This window comes from Palaemon carinicauda, chromosome 20 (genome assembly GCF_036898095.1).
Source record: "Palaemon carinicauda isolate YSFRI2023 chromosome 20, ASM3689809v2, whole genome shotgun sequence".
NCBI lineage: Eukaryota > Metazoa > Arthropoda > Malacostraca > Decapoda > Palaemonidae > Palaemon > Palaemon carinicauda.
In genome coordinates, this window is record NC_090744.1 from 5,606,764 (window position 1) to 5,633,166 (window position 26,403).

Here is a 26,403-nt window from a genome sequence, read left to right on the forward strand (position 1 = left end):
CATATCTACACTTTGTCTTAGCAGTATTGCAAGCGGCTTCGCGATAGTGTTTGCAGTTTTTTTTAACAAAATCGCTGGAACTCCATCTGGGCCGGCTGCAGATCCAGTTTTAATTTCGTTCATAGCCTTGACAATATCTGCTTCATTAATATCTATATCCGTTAGATATTCAACATTTTCTTCTCTCATTTCTGTTTCATTATTCTCATTCGCAATTCTTGGTGTGAACTCACTCTTATATTTTTCTCCTAATATGTTGCATATTTCCTTTTTTTCATTCGTTATCCGTCCTTCAATTCTTAGAGGGCCTATTCTCCCTTTATTCATCTTTTTTGCATAGGAGTAAAGTACTTTGGGGTTTCTTTTTATATTTTGAAGTGTCCTTTCTTCTAAGTCCCTTTTTTCATTTTCTTTCGATTGTATAATCTTTTGTTCTGCATTTTCTATCGTACATTTTATTTCCCTCATTTTCCACACATTTTTTTTTTTTTTGCAAGATTTTTCTTCCACTTTCTAATTTTCTGAAATAAGATCCTTCTGTCTCTTAGTATGCACGTCTTTTGTTTATTGTTTTTTTTTTCGGTACATATTTTTCAACAATTTTCTCCAGTATTTTGTACAGTATGTCTGTATATACCTGTATATTATCACTTACAAATACATTTTTCCATTCTTCATTCAGTTCTTCATTTATTTCTGACCATTATATATTCTTACTGTAAAAATTATATTTTCCATATCCTTCCCAAAGTTTTGTATTTTTATTAATTCTGCGATCACTTGCTTTGGAATGAACTATCAATTCTATGACATTGTGGTCTGAAATTCCCGTGTTATACATCATTATTTCTTTAATATAATTCACCTCATTCACAAATACTAGATCTAGGACATTTTCCTTTCTTGTTGGAATGTGGGTTATTTGTTGCATATTATGTTCTAATAGCATATCTTAAAGCTTTTCACATTGCCTCTTATCTTCTGCGCTACTATTAATCTCTTTTTTATATGTATACATACAACCACTTTCTTCTATCCGTTTTTTCCAATCCACGAAAGGAAAGTTACAATCTCCGGATAGAAGTATATTCCAATCTTTATGGTTTCTACATATATCATCTATTTTTTCTATTATTATGTCAAACTCCTTAGTATTTGGGGGTCTGTAAACTACAATATTCACTAGTTTCTCAAATTCAAATTCTACCGCAATCAATTCACATTCTGTGTTGCTGTATTTTTCACAGACTTTTCCTTGATTTATGTCTCTTCCATATATTGTGGTTTCCCCTTGATTCCTATTTTTTCTGTCTGATCTATAAGTTTGGAAACCCTTTATCTGGTCATCACTGCCAGTCTCTTGGGAATACCATGTTTCACTTATATTTAATATATCTATTTTTTCAATTTGGGTTAGTTCTTCTAGGAACTCTATTTTCATTTTAGAGTTACTCGTGACTAAACCCTGTGCATTCATCACTATTATGGTTTGTGTTTCATCCCCATTATTTAATATTGGTAATAATATGGATTCTCCCATGCTTCCTTCCTGTTCTGATATGATGTTCTTTTCTTCATTTCTCGGAATTCTGCCATTAAAAAATCCAACTTTTCTATTATATTCGTTCTTTCGCCTTCATATTTATTTTTGTGTGTATACCTGCAATTATCCCCATATCTGCACCAACCCCTGGCATTATAGATGCATTCTTTGTAGTTGGGCTCTATTTGTGCAGATTTGGGTTGAAAGGCCTCATATCTTGGGGTTTTTGGTGCATAGTGCGGTATATACGCGGCCTGCTTTTTTGTTTCTTTTTTTGTTTCATTTTTGCTTTCATTTTTCTTTTCAGTTTGCTGAGTTTCCTTACTCTCATTCATAGTTGCAGGATGCATATATCGACATTTTTTGTTGAAACTGCATCCTTTTCCTTCTTTTAGGGTTTTGCATATTTTTGGATGGAGATCTCTGCATCCGTCTCCATATCCGTCTATATACGCACATTTACTATATATTTCATAATTATGGCATATCTTTGGATGCTTGTAGTAGCATCTTTCGCCAAATCTGCAATTCCCTCTTTTCAGCATATTGCAGACTATATCTTTCTTTTCTTTTTTTTCTTGTTCTTGCTCTTCCCTAAAAGTATGTAGGTCCAGGTAGAGTCTCTTGGGTCTATTATTTGTATCCATCTGATAATTTTATTTCTTCATAAGTATGTTGTTGGATGGCATCATAAGTTATATCAATGATTTCCTCTGCATCCTTACACATATCCTGTTCATTTTCTCTTCTTCTTCTTCTTCTTCTTCTTCTTCTTCTTCTTCTTCTTCTTCTTCTTCTATTTGCAGATTTAGTCTCGACTTAATTATATTTTCTATCCAGACTAAGCATGTTGAGCAGAATACCTTTGTGTCTCTATTTATCATTTTTTGCGATGTCTCTCCACGAGTTGCCTGTGTTATACAATGCCATCTTGATCAGATTTTTATTAGTTCACAAGATAACTATCCTATGCCGACGTTTTATCCCACTTTTCTGCCCTCAAACTAATCACCGACTATTCACGAAAACTTGTAGCTATATTTACTCGATAGCCTTTTGTTATCTGCGTTAAATCAGGATATTTTTAGGGACGCACAAGTGTTCACTCACCGGCACACAAATACAACGCAGAGAGAGAGAGAGTTAGAGAGAGAGAGAGAGAGTAATTCAAGCTTAAAACGAATATTATGTAGATTATGAAATAATATATTGTTATTATCACTAGTCAAGCTACAACCCTAGTTGGGAAAGCAATATGCTACATGTTTAAGGGCTCCAGCAGGGAAATCTGCCCAATGTGGGTTGTAGATGGAGACATAATGTTTAAATTCTATATGAAAAATATTCTGTATCAAGATTAGCAACAACGTCAAAATAGAATTTTTATGCAATCTATAAAGCCAAGAAATCGTGTTGACATGAGAATAGTTACAGATTGGTTTCAAACTGCTGGAACTTAGGTACATGTCTACTGTAGGCTCAAGAGCCTTTAAATCTTTTACCCCTAAGGTATGTTGAACTTTCAAGCACATTTTGCTATATTTTTTTTTTCAAATTGCTCTAACAGCCTGAATGTTTGTCATAGAGAGGTCAGGTTGGTCTCATTCTTTTGGAAAATGCCTGAAGTACACTGTTATTTACATGTTTTGGCATATTTTTGAAAACTTTATGAGAAACTTCAGGCATTTTCCAAAAGAATGAAACCAGCCTGACCTCTCTATGACAAAAATTAATGCTGTTAGAGCAATTTAAAAAAAAAGGATATAGCAAAATGTGCTTGAAAGTTCAACATACCTTGGGGGTAAAAGGGTTAAGGCTTCCAAGAGGAAACTGAAGACTTTCTTATTCAGCGAGTGCTTCGATAGGGACGATTTGATAGTAAGCAAGCAATGCGTGAAGTGAAATGTTGAATACTGTCGAACTAGCATAAAATGGCAGTGGAGGTCCTGTAGAGTGTAGGGTTCCTCTGCTGTACAGGACCAGAAAAGCAGCCCTTAAAATAAAAAGTAAAGTAAGAAACAAGCTGTTTAACAGAAACGAATTTGCTACAAGTCTGAACTTTTCAAGTTCCATTGATTCTACGGTCAGATTAAGAAAGTGATTCCATAATCTGGCCACAGCTGCAGTAAAACTTCTAGAATACTCTTTGGTATTGAAACTTTTGATGGAGACAGCAAGACTATTAGAATAAATTGCATAGTACTACATAGTAGATGTTACAATTTGAGAACACTTTATTGCACTGGCTAGTCAGAAATATGGAAACATTTATGCAACATACACATAAAACTAAATGGACGACAGTATCAGAGATTAATATCCAGATTAGGAATAAGTAATTTAGTAAACCATAAGTATTTATCCAACAAATTAAGATGAGGGTGAGCTGCTGAAGATCAGACAAGAGAACGATACTCAAAACATGATGGATATTTCACCAGGATAGGTTCACCAAGGATATCTTAAAAGACTGTTTCAATATGGTTTTTTCTTGGTAATATTCAACTGGAGAAGAAAAAAAGAATACTCTTTTGTATTGAACACTTTGATGGAGACATCAAGTCTATTAGAATCAATTGCATAGTAATACGTAGTGGATGCTAAAATTTCAGAACACCTAAATGCACTGGATAGTTGGAAATATGAAAAAGATTATGCAACAGACACATAGAACTAACTGGAGAACAGTACTAGAGATTAATATCCAAATTAGGGATAAAGAATTTAAAAGGCCATAAGTTTTTGTCCAACAAATTAAAATGAGAGTGAGCAGTCGAAGATCAGACAAGAGAACAATACTCAAAACATGATGGATATTTCACCAGGACAGGTTGACCAAGGATATCATAAAAGACTGTTTCAGTATGACATTTTTTTTTTTTTTTTTTTTTTTTTTTTTGTAATATGCAACATGTAGAAGAAAATGGGCGGTTTGTTTCTCGAAAGAAAATTTACAATCAAGAGCCACGCTTTGAATTGTAAATTAGTTGTACATAGTCAGAAGGACAGTGGCAATGTAAAATTCTGGATGTTGAGAAGCTACTGTCCTTGACCTACTTACAATCATACTTTGGGTTTTGTTATGGTTCAGATTCTTGGCCCATAATGTGCACATCACGCTAAATTTAGATAGATATCTATCAAGAGATTAAATAGCCGCAGGTCTATATTCAGGCGATGAGATTGATGCACAAAGAGTAGCATCATCTGCATATGCAACATACTTAGAGTAGCATCATCTGCATATGAAACAAACCTAGAGTAGCATCATCTGCATATGCAACATACTTAGAGTAGCATCATCTCCATAAGCAACGAACTTAGAGTAGCATCATCTGTATTTGCAACAAACCTAGAGTAGCATCATCTACATATGCAACATATTTAGAGTAGCATCATCTGCATTTGCAACATACTTAGGGTAGCATAATCTGCATATGAAACAAAACTAGAGTAGCATCATCTGCTTATGCAAGAAACTTATTTTTATGCAAGGAAGAAAAGTCTTTCATGATACAGTGCTATTTAGTGCTTGTAGACTTAAATGGCTAATTATAGTGTGCTTCAAACATACAAAGGAAAATCCAGTAACATAATCTTTACGAATGCAATAGTTATCATCCCGAAATTATAACTGTATCTGCTAATTGATTTGCATAAGCTATTGTCATGTTCGCTGATCTGATCTCATCTATATTTCCGACCTTTGAATAATATGGTGTTATCTATTGTCATTCCTTGTCATTTATTCCCCCACATTGATAATAGTTTGAAGAATAAGCAATTAATCAGAGATAATGGATATATTCGAGTTAATAATGAAAACACAACTTGAAATCGAGGGTGATAGAAATATATAAAGCGTAGAATGAATTATCTACCGGTCTCCCCCCTTACCATTTCGTATTATAAACAAATATTCAGACTACAAACCCTTCTGCGCAGTACATTAGTTTCTCATGCGATCCACCTATAAGATACGTTATACATTAGTTGCTCATATGATCCACTAATACGCAGTACACTGTATAGAAAACCGTAATTTTAATCAGAAATTCTTCTTGAAAAATATAGTTTTCAACCGTATTTCAGTAAAATAAAAGCGACCGTAATTTTTACTCTACTTTATTAAAGAAAACCTTAATTTTAATTAGAAATTCTTCATAAAAATATACTGTTTTCTGCGCATTTCAGTAAAATAAAGGCAACCATAATATTTACCTTCTTTGTTGTTATCTTTAACGAGTTAGTGGCTGTAATATTATTCCTTAACGTCAATATATCTGTTCTTAAAACAGCAAATGCTTGGCAATATTTATTCCAGTTTTTTTTTACCGCTATTTTACGGCAAATCTCATATGATCCACCAATACTTAATACATTAGTTGCTCATGTGATCCAATACGCAGTACATTAGCTGCTCATATGATCCATCAATACGTAATATATTAGCTGCTCATATTATCCACCAATATGTAATACATTAGTTACTCATATGATCTACCGATACGTAATACATTAGTTGCTCATATGATTCACTAATACGTAATACATTAGTTGCTCATATGATCCACTAATACGCAGTACATTAGCTGCTCATATGTTCCACCAATACGTAATACGTTAGTCTCTCATATGACCCACCGAAAGGACAGAATGAAAAGTGTAAACACTAATGGAAATGGTAGAGCTTTCAAAGGCTTTCGGATTCAGTTGTAAAGAATCTCTCCCAGATTCGTATTCGAGTCGACAGTGGCTTCGACCTTTGCGCCGACAGACTAACGTATCAGCTCGAAATCCCTCTTCGGAGTGTTTGGACGCTTTAAGACTTGTCAATATTGCTGCGTTGCCATTTTGACGCGGTTGAATAATAAAAAGGGAGTTGATAGATATTGTCAGTGCTTAAGGGATTGAAGGAACGTTAGGGTAACTGGTAGGAGTCATAAGAACGAGATAAAAACGTATGTAAAAAGCGAGAAAAGGTAAGGGTTAGCATTTAAAAAAAGGGCAATTTTCTTTTATTTGGGAGAAAAACCAAAAAGGAATTTCAATGGACTTGAGGGTTGCAGGATATTTCCCAATTAATAATAATAATAATAATAATAATAATAATAATAATAATAATAATAATAATGGTAATAATAACAAGTATCTATGAGAAAATGTACTATATTCCCATATGTATTTGTCAATTTGTTTATAGATGTATCTACCTATCTATCTATATTTCTATCTATCTATCTATCTCTCTATGTATCTATCTATCTATTTACTTACAGCCCCTTAATACCCTGGAACGGTACGGTGGGTCGTCCGCGACCCCGAGCGTCAAAACAAAAGATTGTTTTTCTCACGTGACTCACCCCCGTGAATGAATTTGTGGGTGATCGACATGCAGTCGGTAACTCGCCTACACGCTCTAGTAGTGTCCAGATGTGCATCGCTGTAGCTTAACTCCTTCCCAGATTTCTGAGACGAGTCGGGGTCGAGCGCGACCGAGTTTACCCTTCTAAGGTAAGTTGCATAATTATCAAAGTTATTACGTATTATGAAATTGTTGTAGAATGGTGCAACTTGTATAGGTTATCAGTTGTGGAAAGTCTTGGTGGATGGTTTGGCTACCATATGCATGATTTTTTAATTGAAATGTCGTTCATCACCACGAGGACCATTTTACCGCGAGTGCCCCTTTTTCAGTTTTTTTTTATTTTTTGGCCAAGTCATTTTTCCGTAAGAAATTGCCAAATAGTGTCGCAAAACTTTTGCTTTTTTAGTATTGGAAAGTGTGTCTAGATGATTTGGCTACCCATGCGTGACTTTGTTTTTGTCAGATACGCCGTAGATATTGGTATGTGGGGTATTTTTCTGCGGTTGCCAATTTCTGTTTTTTTTTTCAATATTTGTAAAAATTTACTATGTAGTAAGGAATTGCCATATATTATTGATTTTTTTTTTCATGTTTATTTGTTATAAAGTGTGCCTTGATGGTTGGGCTAACACGTGCATGTCTTTTTTTTTTATCTGAGATGCCGTATATTAGAATGTTGGCCATTTTTCCGCGAGTGCCCCTTTTTATTTGTTTTGCATTTTTTTGCTTATCCATGTTACCGTAAGGAATTGGCAAGTAGTGTCGCAAAACTTATATTTTTATAGTGTTGGAAAGTGTTTCTAGATGATCTGGCTACCCATGCCTATCTTTTTTTTTTAGCCAGATATGGCGTATGTATAGGTATGTGTTCGATTTTCCTGTGATTGCCATTTTTTCGTTTTTTCCCATTTCTTTCAAAATTACTACGTACTAAGGAACTATCACAGAGTAATGATTCATTTAGATGTTTATTTGTCGGAAAATGTGCCTTGATGGTTTGCCTAGCACGAGGCTGAAATTATTTTTTTTCTCTGAAATGCCCACCATTAGCACGTTGCCATTTTTCATCGAGTGCCCCTTTTTATTTGTTTTGCATTTTTTTGCTTAGTCATGTTACCGTAAGGAATTGGCAAGTAGTGTCGCAAAACTTATATTTTCATAGTGTTGGAAAGTGTTTCTGGATGATCTGGCTACCCCTGCCTATCTTTTTTTTTAGCCAGATATGGCGTTTATATAGGTATGTGTTCGATTTTCCTGCGATTGCCACTTTTTCGTTTTTTCCCATTTCTTTCAAAATTACTACGTACTAAGGAACTATCACAGAATAATGATTCGTTTAGATGTTTATTTGTCGGAAAAATTTTTTTACTTCTTTTTTGATTGAATATCATCAAATTTTTTTAGCTAAAATATTATATTGTTTTATAATTTTTTTTTTCGATTTTATTTCCCTTCAAAAATTTTTTTTGGGGTCAGAATTCTAATTTTATAGTCGTAAAATAATCGACAATCAACCAGCAATCCACCATACAATTTTTATGCATATCCAAGAAAAATTAGATTAGTAAATAACACCTTGAAATTGACATACCCTTCCTACATTTCCGGTGGCAGATTAGGGAGTCTGAGTCAGTGTGGTTGACGGCCATTTTGTGGACATATCCGAAGCGTAAGTTGCCCTATCTATATATATTCTTGTTCCCTATAGAATTTGTGATATTTTGGTATATTTTTACCTGCATAAATATCATATTATATATTAAAAATATGTATTTTTTTACGAAATTTCCAAGTACTCAAAAAATGACTTTTAGACATAGCCCCTGATATAAATGTAATTTACAAAATAATGAAGATTTTTTTACATATTTCTATTTTAGGATAACATATGTTTATTCCCTAAAAAAAAGCCACTTCCTATTTCAATTGGGTACCCCAAAAAAAATCATGAAATTTGGACAAATTTTTTTGGCCAAAAAAAGTTACCCTTTTTTTCTCATTTCAGATCTTCACCTCCATGGGTCCGACTTCATCCAAAATACATTAAGATGTGTCCTAAACATTCAAGAATCAATTCCTAAAAGGATTTGTGTATATATGTATAAATTTCTTTTTTTAAATTTTTATGTAAGGTCTTTTTTTCTACTTAAGTTTTTAAAATATTTATAATAAATAATTTTTTCTGCAGATGAGTAGTATTTATCTTTACAGTAGTTTTAAGCATTTATTGAATTTTGGGGGGGCAAAAAAAAAAGGAGGTTACTGCAAAAACAGATTTTTCAAGAATTTATTTTTGCGTCAGGGTCACGCGCGACCGAATATACCCATAAAGGGGGTGTCCGAGGAGCTTACCTATACAGGGTTTTATCATTTATATCAGCACTTGCTTCCTTACCAGATAAGGCATACACATATATAAATTTATTTTGATGACATTTGTTAGCATATATAAGTGTCTGAGAGAGAGAGAGAGAGAGAGGAGAGGAGAGAGAGAGAGAGAGAGAGAGAGAGAGGCGAAAAAAACTCCCAAAGCGAAACGAAAAATTTTGGGAAAAAAATTACATTTTCCGAATGAATGTGTTGGGAGTTTGTTACGAAGTTAGAAGCTGGGAATCATACAAAAAAAAATCATTCCTATTCCTCTTGTATAAATGTAGCTATCCGTTCCTGGATTTTAACGCTGGGAAATATCCAGAGGTAAAAGTTAGGACAAAGGTATACAAAACTATTTTTCCAATAGTACCTTACCTCAATCCTAATTGCATTTAAATAATTATTCTTCCTTTTTAATTATTTATTCATTTTTGTATTATTATTTTTTTCCTTTGCTGTGTAGGGTATAGAGACTTTTCCTTCTTGATAAAAACTAAGTACTAAATTAATTTCTTATGCCACCACTAAACTCATATTTTCTTGGCAATTGTTCCAAAGTTATGAATAAATTAAAACGATTCGTAGTCTCAAAGTAATTTTGTTGGATCTGTCAGACTACTGATAGATTTTCGTGGCTTAAAATTCCGAAGAAAAATTATGTGATAAGATTCTGGAAAATATTTTCCTTTTTGTTTTAAAATAGTATGAACACATACACAGATACACACACACACACACACACACACACACATATATATATATATATATATATGTGTGTGTATATATGTATGTATATATATTTATATATATGTGTATATATATGTATATATATATATATATATATATATATTTGTAAATATATATACATATATATATATGTATATATGTATGTATATATATTTATATATATGTCTATATATATGTATATATATATTTGTACATATATATATATATATATATATGTGTGTGTGTGTGTATATATATATATATATATATACATTCACATATATCTATGTATGTATATTATGTACTTAATAATATATCAATAATCTAATTTCATATTGAAATGTCCAATAACGAAAAAGTATCGATTATATTCCATAAAGTTTATACCGGTTTTTGTATCATGAGTTTAATGTCTTTCTCAAAATACTCGTTAAAGTTCAAATTTATCTTGTGTTTTCTAAATTTGAGAACCCCAAGGTCAATGGCGATTGAAAATGAGAGAGAGAGAGAGAGAGAGAGAGAGAGAGAGAGAGAGAGGCTAAATCTTCTCGTGTTCTTCTTCGTCCTGTTTGAAGGTTTAAAAGTTTAAAGTCGCTCAGGAATGGCAGGGGCAAGGGACAATGCTCTAGAGACTGACCATATACACGTATGATCAGCGCCTAAGCCTCTTCTCCATCCAAGCTAGGACCAAGGAGGGCCAGGCAATGGCTGTTCCCACAATCATTCCATCCTTAGCTCACAAGGATGGTGAGGTTGCAGATATCCCCCACCCCCCAAAAAAAATGAGGAAAGAAATGTCTAACTTTTCTTAAGGAGGTTAAAGCCTACTCAAGGAGAGAGAGAGAGAGAGAGAGAGAGAGAGAGAGAGAGAGAGAGAGAGACTTATCTTTACTGGTTCTTCTTCGTCCTGTTACGTAAATATCCCAAAACAAACTCAAGAAGGGTCTTAATTTTGTCAAGGGACTAAAGATTACGTGAGGAGAGAGAGAGAGAGAGAGAGGAGAGAGAGAGAGAGAGAGAGACTTAATCTTTACGCGTTCTTCATCGTCCTGTTTAAAGACAGACAGACAGAGAGTTTTCCAAATTTAGAATCTAAAGGTCAATGGTGATTGAATATAAGAGACTGTGTTATGATTTGATTATATAAGTGAGAGAGAGAGAGAGAGAGAGAGAGAGAGAGAGAGAGAGAGAGAGAGAGTGTGTGATCAAGGCCCCAGGCCCATTCCATGGAAACTAATTTAAATGCTCTTTGCAAAGTTGCTAATACGAGGGGCATCGACAGCTACTCTTATTTGACCCAGAATTTAAGACGATGTCTAATACTTATGAAGGATATTAGGACAAAATTAAAAGGATATTTTCCCATAAATTTTTCTTGAAAAGTTCAAACTCACAGCAAATGCTTTTTATGTTAAAAAGGCTCTCATAAACTTCTTTGAATAATCTATATATGAAAAATCTCTTTTAATGTTGTCACTGTTTTTGAAAGATTTTATATTAATGGTTCATTGCTCTTGTAGTTTATTCATTTCCTTATTTCCTGTCCATACTATGGGCTATTTTTCCCCGTTGGAGCCCTAGGGCTTATAGCATCCTGCTTTTCCAACTAGCGTTATAGTTTAGCTAGTAATAATAATAATAATAATAATAATAATAATAATAATAATAATAATAATAATAATAATAATAATAATAATGATAATAATAATAATAATAATAATAATAAACCTTACTGCTATAATGTTAATACTCATAATAAAAGTAGCATTTAGAAGGGAAACAGCTGGCTTTCAAACCAAGCTCTTCCTAAGATAAGAAATAGTCACAGAAATTAAAAAAAAAAAAAACATCTTAATATGGCACTTTATTAGCAATTAAAGAGATTGGTAAGACCATTATCGGAGAAAATGATCATTGCAGAGCCATCTGTTGGGCATTTAGGGAACTAATGATTCGATTCATTTGGGATAGGATTTCCGGACTAATGATTTGTTTATAAGAATCTAGAAGGAGGGATAGGATATATATATCTGAGGCCTCCAAATAATATAATGAAATATGTTATTTTTTGCCAAAAATAAATATATATAGAAAGATTTAATCATCATATTCGGCGTCAATGACCTTAGATGTCAGGATGCTAGAAACCTTTACATCAATCAATAATCATTATATAATATTGGCTTAGAGATGAAGAAAATGAAACTATTAAATGACAATACATTTGAAAATCATTTGATGGAAATATATTCGAATTAGTTATTAGCAGAACGCAAAGATTTTATATATATATATATATATATATATATAGAGAGAGAGAGAGAGAGAGAGAGAGAGAGAGAGAGAGAGAGAGATGCAACAGCGTACAAAAGAAAAAAGAATTATTGTAAAGAAGATAAACGAAGGAAACTGGAATTCCTTATAAAGTATCCTACGCAATAATCAATAATATCAAACTCTTTAAAATAATCTCATTTGGGTCTTCGTACACTTGTATTTCTTGAATGCCTATAAATATAATTAAAAATAATCCCTTTACGGCTTGTAGATACTCGCTGAGCTCTCCCATTTGTTAGTAAAGCGAGTTTTAGAAACTGTCACTAATAATAATAATAATAATAATAATAATAATAATAATAATAATAATAATAATAATAATAATAATAATAATAATAATAACAACAACAGTAATAATCATCATCATCATCATCATCATCATCATCATAATAATAATAATAATAATAATAATAATAATAATAATAATAATAATAATAATAATAATACTGGAGTTTATAGTTTTGTGCATCAAGCCAGAAGAAAATGTGGCAATTAAGAACGGAAATATAAATTACTTTAAATGATTCATTCCTTTTAAAGTTTGAATTTATCATTTATAATTTATCATTATTTCAGACACTGTAAAATGGTTGTTACTATCGTTGAGGTGCTGTTACAAGAAAGGAACACATTGGGTGAGTACCAAAATTAATTCTATTTAAAGGTGGTGGAATGATAATTGATTTTGAACATTTCAACATTCAACATTTGTTGTTACCGTGAAAAAAATATGATAATTGATTTTCAACATTTCAACATTCAACATTTGTTATTACCGTGAAAAAATATGATAATTGATTTTTTAACATTTCAAATTGAACATTTGTTGTTACCGTGAAAAAAATATGATAATTGATTTTCAACATTTCAACATTCAACATTTGTTATTACCGTGAAAAAATATGATAATTGATTTTTTAACATTTCAAATTGAACATTTGTTGTTACCGTGAAAAAAAATATGATAATTGATTTTCAACATTTCAACATTCAACATTTGTTGTTACCGTGAAAAAATATGATAATTGATTTTCAACATTTCAACATTCAACATTTGTTGTTACCGCGAAAAAAATATAATTGATTTTGAACGTTCCAACATTCAACATTTGTTGCTACCGGGAAAAAGTAATATCTTTGTATAATTATGTATCAAATGTTTTTTTTAATATTTCCAATAGAATTCTGATGAGAAGTGATTGACTAAGACATTTTTAAAACTCGAGAGACACCCAGTAGAGCGAAGACCTCTGACGCGGCAGCTTATTTCTCAACATTTTGCTTAACCTTGACCTTAACCTTTGACCTTAACATGTATTGATTTGCGTGGATTTCCATACACTCAAATATGAACCAAGTTTCAAGTCTCTATGAATGATGTCCAAACTTATGACTGATTACGTAGGTTGTATATTTTTCTTGACCATGACCTTGACCTTTGACCTTGACCTTCTAAGACTTAATCATTTCCAGCTTTTACATATCGTTAATCCCTGCGAATTTCATTATTCTACGATTAAAATTGTTGCCAGGAAGCTGCTCACAAACAAACAACACACACAAACAAACACACAAACAGGGGGTAAAATATAACCTCCTCCCAACTACGTTAGCGGAGGTAATAAGTGAGGTTTATTTAGGATATGGGTGTGTCAGTCTGAGTATCCGTAAGGGGAAAATTCCAAATGTTCCCCCTTTTCTGGTATGGTAGAATATTCAGTTATAATCAATGTAAAAAAATTTTGCTTTAGAATATGTTTCTAAAAAAAATACACATTTTCTTCAACTTTCTCTTTAAAAAAAAATATTTATGTTTATAGGAAAAATTACCACTCTTCTACTTCCTCTTGAAAAAATTAACCCTAGAATATTTCTGTTTATACAAAAAAATAACCAATTTTCTTCTTTCTCTTGAAAAAAATTCACCCTAGAATATTTCTGTTTATAAAATAAAAAATAACCAATTTTCTTGTTCTTTCTCTTGAAAAAAATTCACCCTAGATTATTTCTGTTTATAAAAAATACAACTTCTCTTCTTTCTCAGAAAAAAAAATACTCTGGAATATTCTTGTTTATTGGCAAATTACCCCTTTTCTTCTTTCTCGTACACTTCTTCTTTTTCGTTTTAAATGTTTGAACTTAAAGCATTAAACGTTAAACGTGACCATCCCCTTGCTGCTGTTGCATGTTATTGCTACATAAATTAAACAAGTCTTATTCTTGAACACAGGTGTGGCTACGTGATAAAATGACCATCGATTATGAAAGTTTACAAGAACTGCTTAAAACTGTGCAAATGGAAACAGTATTGCTGAGAGGAAGGAACCTTTTCAATATTCTTTACACTCAACTTTCTTAATTCTTTTTTTATCAATTTAGGATTATTTCTCATCAATTACATCCGCCGACGAAGTTGGAGGGAGGTTATGTTTTAACCCCTGTTTGTGTGTTTGTGTTTGTTTGTTCGTGATCAGCTTCCTGGCCACAATTTTAATCGTAGAGAAATGAATATTGCAGGAACTAACTGCTATGTAAAAAGCTGGAAATAATCAAATTTTGGAATGTCAAGGTCAGGGGTCAAGGTTACGGTCAAGCAAAATGTCCAATTTACGTAATCAGCTATAAGTTTGGACATCTTTGTCAAAAAGACTTCAAACTTGGTTCACATTTAAGTTTATGAAAATCCACGCCAATTAATGCATGTCAAGGTCAAAGGTCAAGGTCAAGGTTAAGTAAGAAGTCGAGAAATAAGCTGCCACGGTGGAAGTCTGTGCTCTACTGAGTGCCCCTCTACTTGAATACTATATTTAACTTTAAATGTCTTTCTTACTTATTCAGTTACCATGCATTGAATTGAGAGGTAAAAATCAAATAGCAAAAACACTTAACACTTAACAAAAACACCATCCTCACGACTAGTGATGTATTTTATATCTGTAATTAGGTAAAAATGCATCTATTCCTTTTCATGAAATCACCATCATCATCTCCTCCTACGCCTATTGACGCAAAGGGCCTTAGTTAGATTTCGCCAGTCGTCTCTATCTTGAGATTTCATTTCAATACTTCGCCATTCATCATCTCCTACTTCACGCTTCATAAGCCTTAGTAATGTAGGCCTTGGTCTTTCAACTCTTCCATGAAATAGCTGTCCCATATTCCGTATATAATACAAATGTCCCGGAAAAATAGTAGTAAAAATATACCAGTATTACCATTCATTGCACTTCCATTTTTTATGTCATGAGGAAGCAGGCTATATATATGAGCAAAATATATCCTAAGCTTAACATTGGGAAGTAAGAAAAATAACAGGAACCTAAAGATAAAAAAAGATAGTAATGTCTCAACAGAAAAAAATTAGAAAAATGAATGATACTTTCTTAATATATATATATATATATATATACATACATATATATGTATATATATATATATATATATATATGTATATATATACATATATATATACATACACACACACACACACACACATATATATATATATATATATATAACCCAAAGAGTCTTACCCTACATTTTACTTCCCTTGATTTCTGTCACGAGGAAACAGGCTATGAATTCATTTTAACAAAACCATACTAAATATAACAATGGGTAAGAAGGAAAATAACAGGAAAATAAAGATGAAAAAATTTAAAAATAATTAACTCCTCGAAAGAAATAAAGAAAAAAATAAACATTAATTTTTCACCAACAGTTTCGAAAATATATGATTTTCCTACTGGCTATTGTCCCAGTGGCTAAAGTACGTGAGGTGTTGACAGTCACGTCAGATTTATGGTGGCTTTTCTTTCCTCTTCGTTCTCCCCTTCATAAGAATCCAGGAATGGTAGGAATCCTTGAATATTAAAGGGGAGAAAGCTTTTTGCATTTAAGTCCTTCGATAATAAACCTTTTTCCGTCCGTGGCGTGATCTTCCTAATCGGGTAGTTGTATCAGTAGAACTTCAAAAGTTCAAACTTAAGGCAGATGTTTTTTATGTTGAACAGGCTTACATATGTCCTTTTATAACTCATATATAGAATATCTGTTTTAATGTTGTTGTTTTTACAATATCTTATTTTAATTTTTCATTACTTCTTATATCGTTTATTTATTTCGTTATTTATTTTCCTCACTGGGCTATTTTTCCCTGTTGGAGCCCTTGGGCTTATAGCATCTTGCTTTTACAACTAGGGTTGTAGCTTAGCTATTAATAATAATAATGATAATAATAATAATAATAATAATAATAATAATAATAATAATAATAATAATAATAATAATAATGTTGTTGTATGCATTTCTGAGTGGCAGGGGGAACTCTTCAAATGATTTTCTTCGTTTTATTGTTGTACGTATTTTTTAGCAGAAGTAGTGGGTTCTTCAATTTAAAGGTTTAAAGGCTGCTCATGAATGGCAGGGGAAAGGGACAGTGACTGACCATATATATACAGAGAGAGAGAGAGAGAGAGAGAGAGAGAGAGAGAGAGAGATCCCACTCAAATGAAACAGAATATCCTTGTCCAATACGTGTGAATTCCAAAGAGAAAGCAGGCAACTTAATGGAGTAATAAAGCCTTTAGTGAATATCTCACTAAAGTCTAATGCATTTATCACATTGCTAACTTCATAGAGAGATCATTGCCCAGAGAGAATGATATATCAGTTTCGATATTTCTTTTGGAAATCAATGATATCAATAATTTTTATGACTATTCTAGATTTACTTTCAAATATTGAATTATAATTAGATTTTGACTTTTGAGCAAATGGACCATGGGAAGAAAAATTCCAAAAAGCAAAATAAACTCAATAAAGGATGAAACCTGAAAATAAATATAGCTGACAAAATAGATATCTTCCACTAATATCCAGATTTTAATAGTTAAACTTTATTTTCTTGAAATTCTCAAGTTTAACAGTCAAACTTTATTTATCTATTTTTTTTTCCTTTAATAACCCCAACACTGTGGTGCATAATGGAATGATTGGCAGGGAATCTATGAAGATTGGTGCTGTCTAACTGCTGGGGTTCATGACCTGATCAAACTGGAAAAGCTAATTAGAAAGGAGGCTTTGCCGGGGGGTGGGGATAGGGATGGAAAGGAGAGTTAGAAAGCAAGAATGATGATTAGTATTAATTATATCAGGATGGATTTTACATTGAAATCATATTATGAGGCATATAGTAAATTTCAAATGTGAATTTAACCATAAAATAAAAACCCTAAAACTAGTGACTAGTATATTATTATTATTATTATTATTATTATTATTATTATTATTATTATTATTACTTGATAAGCTACAACCCTAGCTGGAAAAGCAGGATGCCATAAGCCCAGTGGCTCCAACAGGGAAAGTAGCCCAGTGAGGAAAGGAAACAAGGAAAAATAAAATAATTTAAGAACAGTGACAGCATTAAAATAAATATTTACTATATAAACTATTATAACTTTAACAAAACAAGATGGAGAGAAATAAAATAGAAGTGTGCCCAAGTGTACTCTCAAGCAAAAGAACTCTAACCCTAGATAGTGAAAGACCATGGTACAGTGCTATGGCACTACCCAAGGCTAGAAAACAATGGTTTAATTTTGGAGTGAAACCTGTATATATATATATATATATATATATATAATCAAGTGATTTCCATTTAAAACAGCCGCTACTACTAGGCATTGGATATTAAATAGAATACTTTAATCACCAAAAAACTATTTTACAATTTAAATCGAACAATGGCATGTATGACAGATATCAAAATTCCTCTAAACTCAACATCTCAAAGGTATTGAATCTATTATGAGACCTAAAATATAAATTGTATATGCAATATGTATATTAGTCTCCAGTTGCGGTTAGGTAATTTATTTAACAATTCAGCGTTATAATGGCTAATCCAAAGGAATTATATCATGAATTAGCATTGGTTTGATGTTAAATACAAAGACACCATCATATGTACAACATAACAGAAACAATTATTGAGAATATTATGATTATTTCGAACCACCATCAATATGGAAATGGGAATTAGCTATGCCTTTCTCAAAGGAAGAGCAGCAAGCCTGAAGAAGTCGATCTCAGACTGTTTGTAACTCCGAATGCCCAACAAGTAATTAGATCAAAGATCCCTTCTGTTCTGTAACTTCTCTGTGCCAAAGCGAGGATCCCTTCTGTCCTTTTGTCTTCGAGGCTACTGTATAGTTTGAGAAACTGACCAAACTCTCTGAGAATCAGGTGATTGGACTTGGTTGGAAACACGTAACCAAACAATGAGTTCACTGAACTCGGTTAATTTTCAGTTGTGTTCGCTCGTGTCTCGCAGTTTCGGTTATTACCTCCGGCAAGGATGTTATATTTTTTACCTGGTTTAATTATCTATCTTTTGTTTGTCTGTTAGAAGGCTTACGTTAAAACCATGTCGGATTGTCACCAAATTTTAACAACAGATAGGTATCATTTAACAGAAAACCCCATTGAAATTTGGAAGTGATACGGACCAAAAGAGTGATTCTGATTATTATTGTTATTATACAGTAGATTCATTCACAGTCAATAAATGAAAAATGGGAAGCTTTGTCCGTAGACTTCAGTAAAATGTTGATAATCTTCATTGGCGGAGGTCTCAAATATCCCAATGAGGAAAGGAAATAAGGAAATAAATAAGAAGTAATGAACAATTAAAATAAGATATTCAAAAACATAAACAACATTAAAAAGATATTTCATATATAAACTATAAAAGGACTTCTGTCAGACTAGAATAAAAAGAGAGCAGGAGAAAATTTCCTTTCCAATTTCCCAACGAGGGTCCGCTGTTGCCCGCCATTTCTTACCACTCTTGCTTGTAACAATTCCTTAGAGCTGGAATGATAATCCAGCACCCGTAAAAGGTTGAGGAATGCGCAGGGTTCAATGTTAAAACGTTACCTGGAGTTTACAGCTTTGTTTTTCTATTCAGTTGGTAAACATTTCCAATGCTCGCTGTTTCGTTTCATTTGGAGGCTTAATGGTACACTGAAGTCTTGCTTCGTATAACACTACTCTAGTTTCTGGTCTTCATTTAACTGGAATTCCTATTATTCATTTGTTGGAAGTAATATTCCTTTTATTGCTTTTGAAAGCTCTTTTTAGAAATTCTATCTTTCGTAGGACTTCAATGATTTTGGATTTAACATCAGTCAATGTGTACTATGCATTTCACCACTTAATGTAGCACTTTTAGTAGGTAGTAGCTTAGCCAGGGCACCAGCCATCCATTGATATACTACTGCTAGAGAGTTAGTGGGTCTTTTGACTGGTCATAGAGTACTGCACTAGATCCTTATCTTTAGTTACGGTTCATTTTCCCTTTGCGTACCCATATACCGAATAGTTGGGTCTATTCTTTACATATTCTCTGTCCTCATACACCTTACAACATTGAGATTACCAAACAATTCTTCTCTCGAGGGGTTAACTACTGCACTGTAATTGTTCAGTGGCTACTTTCCTCTTGGTAAGGGTAGAAGAGACTCTTTATCTATGGTAGGCAACTCTTCTAAGAAAAGGACACTCGAAAATCATTGTTCTCTAGTCTTGGGTAGTGCCATAACCTCTGTAACCTGGTCTTCAATCATATGTATATAAACCATGACCTGTAAAGAAAGTAATATTAATTCAACCTGCATATGATTTATACTTCATTATCAAGTTTTGATTTTCCCAAAGGTTTCCAACTGTGAGATCTTCAACTTGAGTTTCTCCAGACTAACTTTCTTCAATAATGGTTCCTCACATTCGTGACTGTGAGAAATTCGCTAAAGTTTCTTCAAGTGAAATAATCTGCAAGGAGACTTTCCATATTCCAGTGCAGATTAAAATCATTAGGAGTTTCTCGTTACTGACGAATTATGGGTTTAATTCAGATAGATTTAATCGTATATAGTTTAAAGTTTTTACAAGAAATACGTTTGCTTGTGTTTAATGTTCTTAGAATATTTTATTTCAATCGTTCATTACTTCTTATATCGTTTATTTATTTCCTCATTTCCTTTCCTCACTGAGCTATTTTTCTCTGTTGAAGCCCTTGGGCTTATAGCATCTTGCTTTTCCAACTAGAGTCGTAGCTTGGCTACTACTACTACTACTACTACTACTACTACTACTACTACTACTACTACTACTACTACTACTAATAATAATAATAATAATAATAATAATAATAACGACAAGAACAATAGTAATAATAATAATAATAACAACAATAAACAATAATAATAATAATAATAATGATAATAATAATAATAATGATGCTTTTCATATACATACATATATACATACATACATACATACATACATATATGCATACATACATACATACATACACCCAAAAAATCTTGATAAAGACAATTGTTTTAAAAATTGGAAGGGTGGTAAACGGAAATGAGCAAAGGGAGATACTTTGAAGTAGTCGGATGTAGAGGTTAAGTGTAAGGGGAGAATATACAAGGAAATAAATCCTGTTCGAAATGTAACATTTTGTTTCATGAAATAATATGAAATTTCAAAATGTGACACATTGCTTGTCTCTCTATTTCATTTAATAAGAGGTGGAGGGTGGAGTTAAAACTTGTTAAAAAAGAGAGAGAGAGAGAGAGAGAGAGAGAGAGAGAGAGAGAGAGAAATAAACTTTTTAAACAGAGAGAGAGAGAGAGAGATAAACTCTTTAAACAGAGAGATAGAGAGAGATAAACTTTTTAAACAGAGAGAGAGAGAGAGAGAGAGAGAGAGAGAGAGAGAGAGAGAGAGAGGTTGGGTTATTAACACGATTATTAACTGTTTCGAAATAAAACAGATCATGATAAAAAACGACGTAAAGTTAGAATAATAAAAATGATATCAAAGGGAATCCCATGAAACATTTTTGATAACACAAAAATATGGGACTTGTCAAGAGTTGATTAATATTATTCATATCATAAAACGAAGAAATATGGTACAGAGTTGCCGTTATTGCCAAACTAAATACATTTTGGTGACATCTGTTTGTGTTAGCTGATTATTATTATTATTATTATTATTATTATTATTATTATTATTATTATTATTATTATTATTATTATTATTATTATTATTATTACTTGCTAAGTTTCAACACTAGTTAGAAAAACAGGATGCTATAAGCCCAGTGGCCCCAACAAGGAAAGTAGACCAATGAGGAAAGGAAGCAAGGAAAAATAAAATATTTTTGGAACAGTAACAACAGTAAAATGAAAATTTCCTATATAAACTATAAGAACTTTAACAAAACAAGAGGAAGAGAAATTAGATAGAATAGTGTGCGCGAGTGTACCCTCAAGCAAGATTAACATGTTAGGGGTGGTCTAACACTAAATAAACAAGAATATCCTTTATAAAACGAATCAAAGGGACGTAAATTAATTCGACTTTGCTGTTATTTACTACAATTCAATGACCTTATTCATATTCAAAGTTTCGTAATTATTATTATTATTATTATTATTATTATTATTATTATTATTATTATTATTATTATTATTATTATTATTATTATTATTATTATTATTATTATTATTATTATTATAAATATCAATATTACTAATATTTTTAATATTATTAGTATTGAAATTATGATATTAGTTTTTCTTACTTTCCATACAAAATACTTGTAGAATTAGTACATTACAACATAACATCATTATCATCATCATCTCATCCTAGGCATATTATTATTATCATTATTATTATTATTATTATTATTATTATCATTATTATTATTATTACTTGTTAAGCTGTAACCCTAGTTGGAAAATCAGTATGCTATAAGCCTGAGGGCTCCAACAGGGAAAATAGCCCAGTGAGGAAAGGAAATAATGAAACTATGGAAGAATAATAATCTTAAGAACATTTTAAGAACAGTAACAATACTAAAATAAATCTTGCATTCATAAACTATAAAAACTTTAAAAACTGTTTGGTAATCTCAGTGTTGTCAGGTGTATGAGGACAGAGAAGAATATTATTATTATTATTATTATTATTATTATTATTATTATTATTATTATTATTATTATTATTATTATTATTATTATTATTATTATTATTATTAATAGCCAAGCTACAATCCTAGTTCGAAAAGCAAGATGCTATAAGCCTAAAGGCTCCAATAGGGAAAAGTATCCCAGTGACGAAAGGAAATAAGGAAATAAATAAATGGCGAGAATGAATTAACAATAAATAGGCCACACTACTCGGTGTATGTGTAGGGAAAATTGGGCGTAACCAGAGAGAAGGATCCAATGTCATACTCTGTGGCCAGTCAAAAAACCCAATAACTCTAGCGGTAGTATTTCAATGGGTAGATGGTGCCCTAGCCAATCTACTACCTACGCAAAGGGCCTTGGTTAGATTAAGCAGATGAGGAACTTGGTGGAGTAACGAGAACTCAGGGTGTGGAGGAAATGACCCCCTAAATTTCGATAAAGTCACTGGCAGCAGGGTGATGGATTGCGTTTAAGGCGATAGACAAGATGTGTTTTCGGCTTCTATTCTCGCTGTCTGGCCTATGATCTAACTGGATATTTTTTTTTCTGATAACACCATAACAGCATAAAACAAATTTAATATTGAAGAGATGTAAAATTATTTTATTATAAGGTAAAAATTTGCAATAATGGCGAAAAATGGACTGACGTTATTATAAACATTGTCGTTCATGTATTATTAGAAATTACAATCAATTTTTACTTATTATAAAATGAAGATTTTGTAAAAAAAATAACCAGAAATAGAAGGACGTTATTATAAAAGTGTTCGTTCATATATTATAAAAAAAAAAAAATATGATCAATTTTTTCTTATTATAGAATAAAAATTTCGTAAAAATTACAAGAAATGAAAGGCTGTAATTATAAAGAATTTCGTTCATGTATTATCAAAAATGGAAATCCATTTTTTCTTATTATGAAATAAAAATTTCGTAAAAGTGACACGAAAAGGAAGGACGTTATTATAAAAATTTTCGTTCACATATCCGAAAAAATGACAATCAATGTTTTCTTTTTTAAATATTCAACTTTTATGGCTACCGAAATGAAAGGAAAATTTTTCATATACCATTAACCTAAATTTCTTAACACTTATTCTATAATTAAACAACATAAAAATCAAACCTAAGATTATCAAACTCGCGGTATTGAAAATTAGATTAAGTTTTCGAATCTTTTTACATCAATTAGGACACATTTTGAGTATCTCGCATCTGATGCAACTCCGTTAAAAACAGCTTTTAATTCTCCTGTAAAATCGTTGGCAGAATAATTTGATTTTGCTAGTGACGTCCTACTCTCTCTCTCTCTCTCTCTCTCTCTCTCTCTCTCTCTCTCTCGCACATTCCTGTGTGTACCCTGAGAGAAAAGCAGAATAACTGGATCTTTTCCAGTAACGCCATATTCTCTCTCTCTCTCTCTCTCTCTCTCTCTCTCTCTCTCTCTAACATTCCTGCGTGTACCCTGAGAGAAAAGCAGAATAACTGGATCTTTTCCAGTAACGCCCTATTCTCTCTCTCTCTCTCTCTCTCTCTCTCTCTCTCTCTCTCTGCAGAATTATTAGATTCATCCACTGACTCCATATTCTCTCTCTCTCTCTCTCTCTCTCTCTCTCTCTCTCTCTCATGGCTATTTTGCAGGAGCGCACGAGGGTTATAAAATCATGGAATAAAATTAGTTTTGTTTAAGCCAACACGGAATTTACATAGTAAATATGTCAGTTTATAGGGGGAAAGAAAATAGGAAAATGTGTTTTCAGACATCAAAGAAATTGAATTCTAGTCATGAGAGAGAGAGAGAGAGGAGAGAGAGAGAGAGAGAGAGAGAGAGCATTTAATTAAGACAGACGAATATATAACGTTGCAGATTTTCTTTGAGTTATTTCTCCAAATTTGAGAAAAAAATGCTTAAAATTTCCAGAGTTGAATTTATATCTAAACAGGTTTTGACTACGATATAATATTAATAGGTTTGATTATCTAAACACATCAATACTATAGATAATAATCACACATAAGAATAGCTCGAAAATAGTAATTTTGGATCACAATTCAAGGTTTTATCATGATATTTACGTTGTAAAAGGTCTCTTCCGTTGCCAGACGAAAGATTATACCATTGAGAAGCTTCTTTATAGGGTAAAAAGGCTAATTCGTTCGAACTTATACTCCAAGAATTTCTAGATATTAGCCATAGCTACCACTGACATCGTTACTTTACGAGAAAATTCTTCAATATTTATATTCATATATTATAATCTTCTGTACAATACGTTGGCCGCCGGCAACACAGGAGTACCGTAGGAAAGTTTCTTGAGGTATAACCTTCGTTAATGCTTGAAAGGTAGTGTAGAAATTATTACGTTAAATTGTTCTCTGGGTGAACGTTTTATTTACCCTATTATTTGGCTTATTAAGCAGTTTTTGTGCTTTAATACTATATCAATATACTGAAGATGAAGACATATATTAAACATTAGCTGATTTCAGAAACAATTAATGCTTTTCACGTAACAGGAGTTGTTGAAGATTCTGCGTAAACGTGTGTAGTGGAATCAGCTGATCGTGAGACGTTCAAAACACTGCCATGACCCAGCGAAACGTTTCATACACCAGCAAACTTTTGTTTTCTCTTTCATAAAACAAACGTTCTGTAAACACATAATTTACTTTTATATTATCTGGTGATGATGGTTTGCCTCCTGAAGTTAAGAACCGTGACTGAAATTACCCTCCTGAAGTTGAACATAGTGTTCAGATGAAGAAAAAAATTCTCAAATAAGTGCTAAGCGAAGAAATATGTTCGTGGAAAATTATATCAGTAAGAAGGAGCAGTGTTTATGTGGTGAGAAGGATAATGGTGAAATTAGTTTCGTATAGAAAAAAATAAATTTAGTGGACAAACGTGTGGTGATTTTGACAAAATAGTTGAATTGGATTTTGTTAGACGAATGTTAACGTCGTCATGGTTGTGAAGTGTGTATGTGAATTGCAATAGTTGCAAAATTGTGAAAATAAAAATACAGATAAATATATGTAGCAATAATAGCATTTGTATATCAAAATGTACTCGATGGTGAGTATTGGCTGCAATGAACTACGCAATAAGCGTATTGAGTGTGAAATCCCTTGGTATGTCTACTTAGCTGTAGTATAATTTATATATTGAAAAGCTTGCTGAAAATTCATTTGAAAAGCTTGCTGAAAATTCAATTGAAAAGCTTGCTGAAAATCCAATTGAAAAGCTTGCTGAAAATTCAATTGAAAAGCTTGCTGAAAATCCAATTGAAAAGCTTGCTGAAAATTCAATTGAAAATCTTACTGCAAATTTAATTGAAAAGCTTGCTGAAAATTCAATTGAAAAGCTTGCTGCAAATTCAATTGAAAACCTTTATGCAAATTAAATTGAAAAGCTATCTGCAAATTAAATTGAAAAGCTTACTGAAAATTCAATTGAAAAGCTTACTGCAAATTCAATTGAAAAGCTTGGTGAAAATTCAACTGAAAAGGTTACTGCAAATTCTATTGAAAAGCTTACTGGAAATTCAATTGAAAAGCTGGCTGAAAATTCAATTGAAAAGCTTACTGAAAATTCAGTAGAAAAGCTAACTGCAAATTCAATTGAAAAGCTTGCTGCAAATTCAATTGAAAAGCTTGGTGAAAATTCAACTGAAAAGGTTACTGCAAATTCTATTGAAAAGCTTACTGAAAATTCAATTGAAAAGCCGGCTGAAAATTCAATTGAAAAGCTTACTGAAAATTCAATAGAAAAGCTAACTGCAAATTCAATTGAAAAGCTTACAGCAAATTCAATTGAAAAGCTTGCTGCACATTCAATTGAAAAGCTTACTGCAAATTCAATTGAAAAGCTTACTGAAAATTCAATAGAAAAGCTAACTGCAAATTCAATTGAAAAGCTTGCAGCAAATTCAATTGAAATGCTTGCTGCACATTCAATTGAAAAGCTTACTGCAAATTCTATTGAAAAGCTTACTG

The 26,403-nt window shown here is 32.0% G+C and overlaps 1 protein-coding gene across 1 annotated transcript in view; it reads right to left on the reverse strand.

Moving 5' to 3' along the window:
* The window catches only part of LOC137614496 (uncharacterized), an 80,498-nt gene extending 55,342 nt beyond the window's left edge, over nucleotides 1-25,156 (reverse strand). Inside the window, exon 1 of the mRNA XM_068344296.1 lies at nucleotides 25,139-25,156. Coding sequence (XP_068200397.1) covers nucleotides 25,139-25,156 — 18 coding nt within the window. The remainder of the gene's footprint in view (nucleotides 1-25,138) is intronic.
* Nucleotides 25,157-26,403: the final 1,247 nt, after the last annotated feature.